We start from the raw sequence: 13,370 nt of genomic DNA, 5'->3' as shown, positions 1-13,370 counted from the left end.
TTTGTATAATGATCACAAAGTAAATCACTTAATAATTTTGGACACTCCATGAAAAGAAGGTAGCCATCAAGAATCTTTTCGGTGATAAAGATGAGGACAATAATTTGCGCATTTCCCTTCGCACATCTTTTCTCCTTTTTCATCCACCTAACGAATAATTTTGTCCCGTTGTTTCCTCATCTTCTCCTTAACTTCCAACTAAACCGAGCCTAAGTACATACTGAATGCAAATTATTCGTGTCGATCACAAAGCACACCCCGTGCGAAGGTAGCCATCAAAGATCTTTCAATTATTTGCCACAAGGCAATGATGTAACCGTTGGACGTCTTATCAAAAAAAAAATTGATGAATCGAATCTTAATTTTAATGAATTAATAAATAATTTTTTTTAATAACGACTAACCTATAAGTTACTAGTTGTGAATACTCAGGGGCGATCACCCCCTCCCCCTATGAAATCTCTAGCATTATATGATTTTATTGGTGGAGATAGAGGATATCGTTTTTTGTTCCGCATAAAAATCGTCTCTTCATTCTTGAATTTCTGGATCCGTCATTGTGAATATTTCTCGATTTATTCTAGTGACTTATGAAAAATTTTGATGGAGTCAGGATGATATCTCAGGATTAATCAGTGTAAATTGGATATATGATATCAACTAATAAAAATTATAATAAAAAAAAAATCTTTTAATTAGTTAGATTCAATGTAATTGAACATCCATTATGTTTTTCGCTAATAGTATGCCATGAACAAAGACTCGACGACCAGATTGGGACCTTATTTGTTTTGTTTGAGTTCGGCTAAGCCTCTTGTTGGACAAACCCATGTGGGATATGACCTACTTGTTTTTACTAACCCTCGAGCCGAGTTGAAAGGATATTTTTTTATTTTAGCCCTTCAAATTTAAAGAACAGAAGATTTTTCTTTCAAAATTGGAGTTTAATTTTGCTTATGTATTATCACTTTAAAAAAAAAATTTCTAGTCTTTCTTTTTTTTTGTAAATAAAATGAAATGAGGTTTTTTTATAATAAAAGTAAACAAAAAATAATAATAGATAAACCCAAGTAAAACAATTGTGACTTGAAATCCATTTGTGAAATATTGATGGCAAAAATCAAAAGAATGGGAGGCGTTTTGGAAAAATCCCTAAGAATATTCTCCATTTTCATTTTAGCACTTCAAATTTAAAGAACATAAAGATTTTTCCTTCAAAATTAGAGTTTAATATTGTTTTTGTATTATCATATTTAAAAATAAAAAATATTTTTCTCATCTTTTATTTTTTTATTTAAGTAAATAAAATGAAATGATGTCTTTTTATAATAAAAGTATAAAAATATCTAGTAAATAAATCCAAGTAAAAATATTGTCATTTGAAATCCATTTGTGAAATATTGATGGCAAAAATCAAAAGTATGGGAGGCATTTTGAAAAAAATCCCTAAGAATATTCCTCATTTTCATTTAGCTCTTCAAATTCAAAGAACATAAGATTTTTTCCTTCAAAATTCAAGTTTAATTTTGATTTTATATTATTATCATTTTTAAAAATAGAAATTTAAAAAAAATCTCATCTTTCTTTTTTTCGTTGAAAATAATATGAAAATTTTATAATAAAAGTAAAAAAAAATCTAATAAATAAATCCAAGTAAAAATATTGTCATTTGAAATCCATTTGTGAAATATTGATGGCAAAAATCAAAAGAATGGGAGCCATTTCGGAAAAATCCCTAAGAATATTCCTCATTTTTATTTTTTAGCCCTTCAAATTTAAAGACCATAAGATTTTTGTTTCAAATTCAGGTTTAAGTTTGCTATTGTATTATTATCATTTTTAAAAATAAAATGTTTAAAAAATTAAAGAAAATTTTATCTTCTTTATTTTTGTAGGAAAAAATAAAATGAAAATTTTTATAATAAATGTTTTTTTAAAAAATCTTGTAAAAACATTGCTATTTGAAATCCATTTGTCAAATACTTATGGCAAAAATGAAAAGAATGCGAGGCGTGTTGGAAATATCCCTAAGAATATTCCCCCGAACCGATACTCGGAAATAAGTAAAAAACAAATAAATAAAGGGCCGTTTGTAATTATAAAAAAATATTTTTATATAAGGAATCTAAGGAGAATTCCGGGACGGTGAGGACGAAAGAAGAACTTTGAGGTCACCAGCCCTCCGAGGTTTCCGTCCACATGAACGACCGCCTCCTCCTCCTCCTCCTTCTCCTCTTCCACCTCGAGATTTGATTCTGTATTTCTCGCCAGGTCTTTCGGAGCTCGTTTGCGGTCTCTCTTCTCCTCTCTACGCCTGAGGAATTTTTGCGCGCAAAGGTAAGAATTATGCTCGATTGCGGGGTTAATGATGTTCCATTTCGTTGATTTGTGTTTGAATACTAGTGTTGTTGATCTCTAGGAACATAAACAATTCCCGATGCGTCGGCGATCTGTTTTTCCAAAATGGTTTCCGTATTGTTCCCATTCTTCTGCTGCTGATACTTTTGTCTAGTTTTCTCAGCACGGTGCGTGGTTTGGTTGGCCATTTCCAGAGAAGTATTTTTTTTTTCTGTAGAGTTGTTCAACAACAATTTTTTTTCGAATCATGTGTGAATAATCTAATTTTACCACATATATATATTTTGGTGCGATTCTTCTTTTCCCCTATTGTTTTCTCAGCATTTGCTGTAAAATCGTCGAAAATAGGACAAAAATTTCTGCTCCTTCTCGCCATTTGCAGCGAAATCGTCGAAAGGAATTATCTCGCTGTAGATTTGTTCAACAACAATTTTATTTTCCGTATCATGTGTGAATAATCTAATTTTGCCATTTATATCTATTTTTTTTTGTGTTGGGATTCTTCTTGCCCCTATTTTTTTTCTCAACATTTGCTGTATTTCTTTTCCATGAGAGAAGAGTTTTGTTTATAGTATTGCCATTTGCCTATTCATTTCATGAATGCAATATTTGTAGCACATCGCTTGAACAAATCCGATTAGTTTCTTGAGTATTTCCCTTTAATTTAATTGTTATATGTGGTGCTAATATTCTGTTTCCCCATGATGATTAGCATTTTCAATAATTTGAATCAGTTCTAATCTCTCTTTATTGTTCTACTGAAAATAATAATAATAATTGCACTAAATAAATGAGAACCACAGCCTAATTTGTCATGTTTGCTGCTCTTGTGTGGCCTTCCTCATCATGAATGAAATGCTACCTTGCAAGTTGAAGACTGTGTTATTGCTATTGAGCAAGTGTCCTATAAAGGTCCCCTGTTGTTAAAGGCCTACTCTTAATTGTCCATGTTGATGAGGTCCCATGAAAAGCACAGTTCCAAGTGTACCATTACAATCATGCTTGCTCAATTATGACCACTGTTCTATCGAAACATTATTCGAGTGGTAAAATTGGATTCATGAGGCCCAGCAGGAGCATTTTGAAAGAAAAGGAGGCCAAATCTCGACTAAAACATAATTCTAAAGGTAAAATTTGAAATATGCATTTCATGAGGCCTTAATACAAGCATTTTTGGAAAAGGGGCCCTTGTCGCGTTCCCTTTTTTGTGAAAATTAGGGACCGTTCTAGAGTAGTTTCCCTTTGCTAGTTCGTTCTCTTGCGTCTTATTTTCCTTTTTTTACTGAAGATTATATCTGGTAAATAAGTTTCCTTTTCCTTGATTGTCAAATATTAGTTTCTTTCAAATTTTACGATGTCCTGCTGATAATTGGAAGATAACTTTCAGGGAATGCTGAAAGATGTGCTTGACTGTAGGGGAATTTTGGTCTGACAAAAATGCTTTTGTTGATTCATCTGAACTGTGTGTGTTCATCCTAGATGATATTGGACAGCAAAACAACATCCACCATGTTCTCCACACAAGATTTTACAATGGAGTTGGAAATATTCAAGAAGCCGTCGTAGTAGACCATGACCTTGAGAAGACGGTTGAGATAAACTGCAGTGAATATCCCCTTGTCTGCAAAGTATCCTTGCTCTAGGGGGAGGAAATCTTACTGCTTTAGATTATTTGTGTTTTCATAAGATGGAATTAGAAAACAAAGGAAATGTGTTGATGCACAAGTACGAGGTTGGAAGAATGTTAGGGAAAGGTACTTTTGCCAAGGTTTACTATGCGAGGGACTTGAAGTCTTCCCAGAGTGTTGCAATAAAGGTGATTGACAAAGAGAAGGTGTTTAAGGTTGGACTTAATGATCAGATTAAACGAGAGATATCAGTGATGAGATTGGTGAAGCATCCAAACATCGTAGAGCTTTACGAGGTCATGGCCACCAAATCTAAGATATACTTTGTTCTGGAGTATGTCAAAGGTGGTGAGCTGTTCAACAAAGTCGCCAAGGGCAAACTTAAAGAAGATGTCGCCCGTAAGTATTTTCAGCAGCTGATCAGTGCCGTGGATTTCTGCCATGGCAGAGGTGTCTACCACCGCGATCTGAAACCAGAGAACCTTCTGCTTGATGAGAATGAGAATTTGAAGATTTCAGATTTTGGGTTGAGTGCTCTTGCAGAGTCAAGGAGACAGGATGGTTTACTTCATACAACTTGCGGTACTCCTGCTTATGTTGCTCCTGAGGTGATCAGTAGAAAAGGATATGATGGAGCAAAAGCTGACATATGGTCTTGCGGGGTGATTTTGTTTGTTCTTATGGCTGGTTATCTCCCATTTCATGATCCAAATCTCATCGAATTGTATCGGAAAATTACAAAGGCAGATTTCAAATGTCCCAATTGGTTTCCCTTGGAAGTTAGGAGACTGCTTGCAAGAATTCTTGACCCGAATCCTATTACACGGATAACAATTCCAAAGATTATGGAGAATCCTTGGTTTAGAAAGGGAAACAATGGAGGATCAAACGGGAACGACAAAGAAATGCAAGAGACTGATCGAGACAAGATCAATGAAGTTTCAGATTCCCAGAGTATCAACATGATTGAGGAGAGGCCAGAGGTTGGGAAGTTGACGAACCTAAATGCTTTCGACCTTATCTCTCTTTCAGATGGATTCGATCTTTCTGGCATGTTTGAGGAGACTGTCCATAAGAAGGAAGCAAGATTCATATCCCACCATTCTGCATCTACCATCATCGCAAAATTGGAGGATATCGCAAGATTCTTGAAGCTAAAAGTGAAGAAGAAAGATAACGGGACGCTGAAAATGGAAGGAACCAGGGTAGGAAAAAAAGGAGTGTTAGCCATTGACGCAGAGATCTTCGAGGTCACACCCCTCTTTCATCTGGTGGAGATGAAGAAGACAAACGGAGATACCTTGGAGTACCAAAAGCTGTGGAAGCAGGACATCAGACCGGCTCTTAAGGACATCGTATGGGCATGGCAAGGAGAGCATCAGCAACAATAGTCTTCGCCGTATATGATGTTAGCACTTTACTCTTACGGTCGTTTGTTCTATCAACTCCTTGAAAACTGTTAGCTTTGCATTCATTTCCTACCAAGTCTTTTTAACTCATTCGCAAGATAAAAGCATAGCTAGATAGATATCGAATTAGGTTTTTGCTATTGTTATGATCTAACCATTTCAGTACATTTCATTTGGCTTCATTTCAGGAATACGTCTCGAGGAGTCGAAAGATCTTGTTGGTGATCCATTGCTGTTAGGGGATTGTGGGGACAGATGAAGCTATTTTATGAGGTGTTTCTGAGTACTGAGTACCAACTCAACTAATGAATGATTTACATACTTCATATTTGGATTTAATTTAACGAGGACTACTGCACTGTTGTGTTGTTTCTTTCGAGTAAAGTTCTAAGAAGAATAATTGGTCAATGTCTCTCTCTCACAATTATGGTAGAATGAATGATTGTGTATTAAGCAATTTTTTGGGTATTTTGATTCCATTAGGCTTAAAAGAAATCAATTGAACTAAAGTTAGTTTCTAATAATAATAAAAAAAAAATGAACTCAATTAATAAATACATCAAATATTTTTGATCAAATTTGATATTCAAATTTAGTAAGAAGTCATTTATATTTATTCAATACATACAGTGAATTATGTTAAATTAAAATTAAATGAATACATTTGAACAAGTTTGTATTCAACTGGCTAATGTTCATGAATAAATTATGAATTATTTGTAAATAATATTCACAAATAAATTTTATAAATTATATTTATCAATAAAATTCTTATTAGTATAATAAATAAATAAACTTTTAAAATGAACAAATAAATTTGTATTATCAAATTCAACAATCAATCAAATAATTTAAAAATATAAAATTTGATAACATATAAATGAATTAAACTCAAGCTTATGAAAAAAATAAATTAAGCTTATAATAATTATTTCAACGATTTACTTAGTTCATTTTAAACTTTGACTTGCCTCGAATATTTTATCAAACAAACTAAACTTGAACAATAACTTGGAAAATACCAAATTGCATATCCAATACTAATTTTACCTCTCCGTTCATCGATTTGGTAAAGTTGTGTGACCATGAACAATAACTTTAATCGAGTGCTATAGTTCAATTAAAAATATTTTTTAAAAAATATATTAAAAGATCTATAATCAAATTCGCTACTCTAAATACAGTATATCGAATTGATATTTGAAAGCATAAATATAATTAAGAGAACTAAACAATCATATAAGAGCTTGTTTCATATTATTCCGAGCTCTCTAAGTTGATTATCTAATTTCGACCAAGATCAACTAATAATCCTAGAGAACTTAAAATAACATGAAACAAGGTTCAATGTGCTCGTCTAATTCTTCTTATTATATCTATACCCTTTAAACATCAATTTGATACATCTCAATATGAGAGTAATAATTTTTTAATCATATAAGTCTTTTTAATTATTTTTTTTTAAAAATATATGATTAAAATTAATATTTATGGTCACATAATTTTACTGAATCGATCTCTATATTATAACAATAGATTCTGCAAATGAACGTAAATGAGTGAAAGGGGCAAAATTCATATCAAATAAGCATGTATTCTCAAAATTGGCTACGCAATTTGAATAATATAAAACTTAAACTAGGTGATTGAGTAGTTTGCTAAAAAAAATCAAATAGGCTAGAATTTAGTATCAGTAAATAAAAAAAGAAGATTAATTAAAAAAATAAGATTATTGAGATAGTGTAGATAGGGCTGTAAATAAGTCGAGCCGAGCCGAATTTTAGGGTGTTCAAGTTTGTTTGATAAGGTTACCAAGCCGAGTCGAGTCGAGCTTAAAATGAATTAAGCTTTTGAAATGAGTGTTCAAACTTGACTTGGTTTATTTTTTATGAGTTTGAGCTTGTTTGAAGCTTGGCTTGAGCTTGGTTCATTTAAATGTATCAAACTCTCAATTCAAACTTGGTTTGAACTTGGTTCGAGCTTAGTTCGAGCTTGGTTCGTTTAGATGTTATCAAGCTCTCAATTCAAGTTTGTTTGATTGTTTAAAATTTTTAGTTATTTGATTGGTTATTGAGCTTCATAATTTAAATTTATTTATTTTATTTTATTTTATTGTTTATTTAGCATATTGAAAAGAGTTTTATTAATGAATATGGTTCGTGAACATTGTTCATGAACATTGTTCACGAACGTTAACGAGCTGAACACATATGTGTTCAAACTTATTTATTTAGCTTAACGAAATATTCAAACTTGTTTGTTTAATTAATCTTATGTATATTAAACGAACATAAACAAATTCTTACCAAACTGAACACCAATCTTGTTCACGAACGCTTTGTTCATTTACAGCCCTAAGTGTAGAGACTTTTTACATCCTAAAGTAAGAAATATTACAGAATGAGTGAATGAATAAATTAAGATACATTTGTCTAATAATAAAAAAAATAAACTTTGGTGTATTACGGAAGATTTTCTTCATAATAGGTAATGAATGTTAAAATGTTGGTTATTAAGATGGACCTCTATATATATTTCTCTGATTAATCTAGGTGGCCAATGAAAAACTTCCATAGAATTAAATTGGTCATCCAAAATTAGTCAAACTAAGGTCAAGCCATCTAAAGAAATCCCTGTCGTAGTTTGGTCGAGCCATCTAATTAAAGAAATCCCTGCCAACTATTCTACTCTTGTAGTCGGCCCTCTCCTTATCAGTTGAGTCTATTAGGGATACCCTCTCGCAGACGCTCTCCAAGGATACTATGAGGAAAATAGGTTTGATGCCAAAAATACTAGGTTTAGAACTTTCTTTCACATTTGAAATTTAGTTGCTTTTTTCTTTTTTTTCTTACTTACACAAATTGCCTGCTATGTAGTTTGTTTGCCCGCAGCTTCCCTACGACCGCCTTGTTAGATTATAGATATCTATTTGTTTATAAGTTTTAGGGTAAATTGATCTTTTTCCCTTTTATATTTAGAGTTTAGGGTTTCTTAACTAAACTATATAAAGACTTTATACTCTGTATTTCCAATCATCAATTTTGAATTCAATAATATGGCTAATTTTTTCTTTTTCTTAATTTCTACATGGTATTAGAGGAAAGTTCTCTTTCTCTGACCTAATTTTTTCTACCACCCCCTATTATTGCTTACTGTTGTCGCTACCGTCTCTTGCTACTGCCGATTTCAGTGCGGATGTCCTGTCCTGCCGATTTCGACATCGACGACCTGCCCTGCCAATTTCGGTGCCGAGACACTTTTTTGTCGATTTCAGCGTCGACGCTCTTTTTTGCAGATTTCGACGCCCACGTTCTATGCTGCTAATTTCAACGCCGACACTCTTTTCTGTCGATTTCGGTGCTGACGCCCTGTGTTACCAATTTTGGTATTGACGTCCTTTTCTACTAATTTTGACACCGACACCTTGTGCTATCGATTTCTACGTTTGACATCTTTTTCTGCCTCAAATTCTCTATGAGGTCATGGGTCATTCTGATACCAGTTTTTATGGATCATATAGATGTGTATCCTTACAGTTTGGTTATTCTTAGCATTATTCGTTTTGTCATCATGCCTGGTCGTGCAGATGCTTCATGGAAATTTGATCCATATATGTTGGACCAATTTCAACAGTTCCTTCCTTCATAGTCATATGCCATGTAGCTTCCTCTCATATAGTTTGTCATCGTCTGGTATTTCAGGTATATCTTCATCCTTATGGATTTTGGACTCTGGTGCCTCCCATCATATGTCATCTAATTTATCATCTTTTATTTCTTTTTCTCTCCATTCATTTATATCAATTGTGACTGCTGATGGTACTCCTATGTCATTAGTAGGTTTCGGTTCAATTGTTATATCTTGTTTATCTCTTACTGATGTTTATTATATTCCAAGTCTTATTTTAAATCTTGTTTCTATTAGTCAATTATGTGATTATGGATACCTAGTCTCTTTTTCTTCATCCAATTGTTATGTTCAGAATCCGCAATCTCAGAGGCTGATTTGGATTAGTCATATCAGAAGTTGTGGCTTCGAGTGTAGATTTATCATCTTTTCATCTGAATCGTTTACCTTCTGATTTTTATTTATAGTACTCTCATTTAAGTCATATTTAAATATATCGTTTGTAGTTTTTAGCTTCTACAGGAGTATTAGAACCTTTAAAAAGTTCTGATATTTCTGATTGTAGTGGTTGAAAACTAGCTAAATTTTTTGCCTTACCATTTTCTAGAAGTCTTTATTTTTCTTCTGCTCTATTTGATCTTATCCATTCTGATGTGTGGGGACCCTCTCCTATTCCTACAAAAGGGGGGTCAAGGTATTATGTTTCATTTATTGATGATTGCACTCTTTACACTTGGGTCTATCTTATGAAACACAGGTCTGATTATCTTACCATTTTCAACAACTTCAGAGATCTTATAAAAACTTAACATTCTAGTGTCATAAAATATTTTCATTATTATTCGGGGGGTGAATACATTTCGAATTATTTTTCATAATTACTTGCTTTTGATGATACTATTCATCAAAGCTCTTGTACAAATACTCTTGAACATAATATTGTGGCTGAACAAAAACATAGGCATCTTGTTAAAACAGTCTGTTCGTTTTTATTGTCTACCAGTGTTCCTAGTACCTTTTGGGGGGAAGCAATTTTTACTGCTTCTCACGTGATTGATACAATTCTAACCTCATGTTGGGACCGTTGGGCCGGCTAGAAGGGTGGTTGAATAACCCTGCTAAAAATAAAATAGAAAATACCCTTCTCGGACTTAAATGAACACTTGCATAAAGATAGAATAGAAAATGAACTAAAAAGAAAGAGACACTTGAATTTACTTGGTTACAATCGGGAAGATTATTAATCCAAGGAAGTGAAATGCACTAACTCTCCTTCAGGCGGAGAAGCCTCTTTACAGTAGTGTAAGCACAAAAAATTAGAAGCTAAATGAAAACTAGAGCGTGTACAAGTGTTGTTGCAAGAATACTTTTTTTTTTTAGCTTCTTGGACCAAGGCTATATTTATAGCCTTGGTCGGGGCGCCTGGAGGGGGATAAAACTTTATCCCCTCCGCAACGGAGCGCGGTCAAACGCAATCTGGATAGAATCGGGTTCCAGGCGTCCGAAATCGCTCTGGGCGCCCGGACCCTTATAGTCAACATGGTTGACTTTTTCGGCCCAGGCTCTCTGCTCCAGTGCTGCTCGCCTCGGTCCGGGTCTTCCGCTCCGGCTCCGCTTGCTTGGGTGATTTCGGTCAACCGAAATAAGACTCACCCGAACCCAATTTCAGCTTTCTCCTCGAGCAGGCTTCCACTCCGGCTTCTCATCTCTTGAACGTCACGCACGTTCTTCTCGTCCACCGGTGTACTCTTCCACGGCACCTCGTCCCTCAGACGCACCGACCCCGTCGGCTCTCTCCCGTACCGCCCTTCTTACTAGCCGTCTCTACCACTCGACTTCCTGTGCTCCTAAGCTCTTGCACACTTAGACACATAGATCAAAAACCAACAGGATCTAACTTAACTTGTTTGATCACATCAAAACAACTTTGGGAATCCAACAATCTCCTCCCTTTTTGATGTGAGCAACCCAAGTTAAGTTAGGGTAAACAAATAAAGGTAAAGCAAAAATAAGTTTTACAATAAAGCGCAAAAAATAGGAAATTTATTTTTAAGCTACCTCCCCTAGACTTAATTTTTTTTCTTCTCCCTCTTTGATCATATAAAAAAATAGGGTTCAATACAAATCTAAGGGTGACTTTTATAAAACTATAAATTTCTAAAAAAACTTTTAAAAAAATTTTAATTAAACTCTAATTTTGAAAATATAATTTTAGAAATATTTTCTAAGTAGAAAATGAAAATTTTCCTCATAAAATTTTCAAGCATTAATTTTTTGTAAAAATTTTGGTAAAAAAATTTCCATGTAAAATATATTTTTAAAAAAAAACTTAAAAGAAACTTTAAGAAAAAAAAATTAAAATAATTTCTAAGTTTTTTAAAAAAAAAAATCTAAAGAAGTTAAGTAGATTCGTAAAAAAAATTAGAATTTTTTAAAAAAATTAGAATTTTTTAAAAAAATTGAATAACTATTCAAAACGTTATCTAATTTCAATTTTAATGTTTTATCGGTTAGTCAATTAAATATTTTATTTCAATATTTGGCTTCCAGGTTGTGGCGAGGCATTAGATCTTCTTGGTTATTGGATCATTAACCACTTCTAGACAAAGCCGCATAAGAAAATTAAACGTTTAATTTTCTCCCTGAAAGCTCAAAGTCGAAATAAAGTTCAAGTTAGGCAAGACTGGATTGATTATGTATTTCCTAGGGGCATATTTCTTTGAAATATTTCTAATTTGTTTTTGTGATATCTAAAAAATCAATTTAGGTTATTGACTTTTCTAAAACTTGTGTTATATGGGCATGCATTATTTTTCAAATTACTTGTTTCTTTTTTCAAAATATCACTTTCTAGTTTAATCTTGTCAAATTCTTCTAATGGGCATTATTTTGCTAGAATTAATTTTAAAATTTTAATTTCTTTTTCAAGTTTGCAACAATCTTTGGCTAATAATTTCACAAACTTAAATAACTTATCAGGTGGGAGAGATCGTACCTGACTTACCTTGTCGACTTCGTTATCTGTAGCTCCTCCTAAACTGATGCTTTCTTCCGATGTAGCTCCCCCTTCATCGATGCTCTCGATGCTCATTTCGGATGAGCTTGCTTCGTGTTCATCTTCTTGATGACTTGCCATCAACGCAAGTTCGGAGAAAGCCTCGACTTCCGATTCGGAAGACGTATCGTCCTACGTCGCCTTTAGTGTCTTGTACTTATTCGTTTGAACAGGCTTCTTTCCTTTATCCTTGTCCTTGTTCCTTAGCTTGGGGCAGTTGTCTTTGATGTGCCCTTCTTCATTGTAGTGGTAGCATCTAATCGTCCTTTTCTTTCTACCCTGCGGATGGTTAATTTTTCTTGATTTACATAACTTTTTAAAATGTCTTACCAGCATCACCATTTCTTCATCGTCGAGAGAAGATTCTGACTCGCGTTCATCTCTTGTTACCTTGAGGGCGATGTTGTGCTTTGACTCCTTCGTACCTGCACATCTCGATTCATGCATTTCAAAAGCTGAAAAGAATTCTTCTAAGGTAATAGATTCTAAGTCCTTAGAGATATAGAAGGCATCTACTAATGATGCCCATTTGGTATTCCTAGGGAATGCATTAAGAGCGTACCTTAGCGAATCTCGGTTACTTACCTTTTCTCCGAGATTCGAAAGTCCGGTGATGAGCTCCTTAGTCCTCGAGTGAAGATGTGTAATCGTTTCGTCTTCTTCAAGTCGTAGGTTTGTCAGCTGGTTGCGGAGTAAGTCTCATTGCGCAAGCTTAGCCTCGACGTCCCTTCGTGTAGCTCAAGGAACTTCTCTCAAATCTTCTTTGCTGAGTTGTAGGTGCCGATCCGGCTGACTTCTTGTGCCGGAAGGACGCTCAGCAGATGGAATTCTGCTTTGCCGTTTGCCACGTAGTCGGTCTGCTCTTTCTTCATCTACTGGTATTCTTCCTTATCTTCAGGTGCTACAAAACCAAACTTCATTATTAAAAATAATTCAAAGTCGGTTTTAAAGAATACTTGCATTCGCATTTTCCAGCTAACGAACTCCCCCCTCGAACTTCGACGGGTATATGCTCGGTCCAGCCATCGTCTTTGCTTCGATCGGCGGTTAGTCCTCCTAAAGCGCCTTGGCTTTGATACCATTGTTGGACAGTTGGGCCGGCTAGAAGTGAGTTGAATAGCTCTGTTAAAAATAAAACAGAAAATACCCTTCTCGGACTTAAATGAACAGTTGCATAAAGATAGAATAGAAAATGAACTAAAAAGAAAGAGACACCTGAATTTACTTGGTTACAACCGAGAAGGTTGATAATCCAAGGAAGTGAAATGCACTAACTCTCCTTCAGGTGGAGAA

At 34.1% G+C, this 13,370-nt stretch overlaps 1 protein-coding gene across 4 annotated transcripts; it reads left to right on the top strand.

Moving 5' to 3' along the window:
• Positions 1-2,123: 2,123 nt before the first annotated feature.
• LOC122056588 (CBL-interacting protein kinase 18-like) lies at positions 2,124-5,852 on the top strand. 4 transcript variants are annotated; one of them, XM_042618599.1, is made up of 4 exons: positions 2,124-2,337; positions 2,420-2,525; positions 3,746-5,394; positions 5,584-5,852. In XM_042618599.1, the coding sequence occupies exon 3, from the start codon at positions 4,046-4,048 to the stop codon at positions 5,375-5,377; it is 1,332 nt and encodes a 443-aa protein (XP_042474533.1). In that variant the 5' UTR covers positions 2,124-2,337; positions 2,420-2,525; positions 3,746-4,045; the 3' UTR covers positions 5,378-5,394; positions 5,584-5,852. The 4 variants fall into 4 exon arrangements, with proteins under 4 accessions (XP_042474533.1, XP_042474535.1, XP_042474534.1 ...); XM_042618601.1 differs by having other exon boundaries at positions 2,420-2,556; XM_042618600.1 differs by lacking the exon at positions 2,420-2,525.
• The last annotated feature ends 7,518 nt before the right edge of the window (positions 5,853-13,370 follow it).

The sequence above is a fragment of the Zingiber officinale genome, chromosome 3B (assembly GCF_018446385.1).
Source record: "Zingiber officinale cultivar Zhangliang chromosome 3B, Zo_v1.1, whole genome shotgun sequence".
Classification (NCBI taxonomy): Eukaryota; Viridiplantae; Streptophyta; class Magnoliopsida; order Zingiberales; family Zingiberaceae; genus Zingiber; species Zingiber officinale.
Note: the sequence above shows the minus strand (reverse complement) of the source record. Positions and strands in the feature narration are given on the sequence as shown.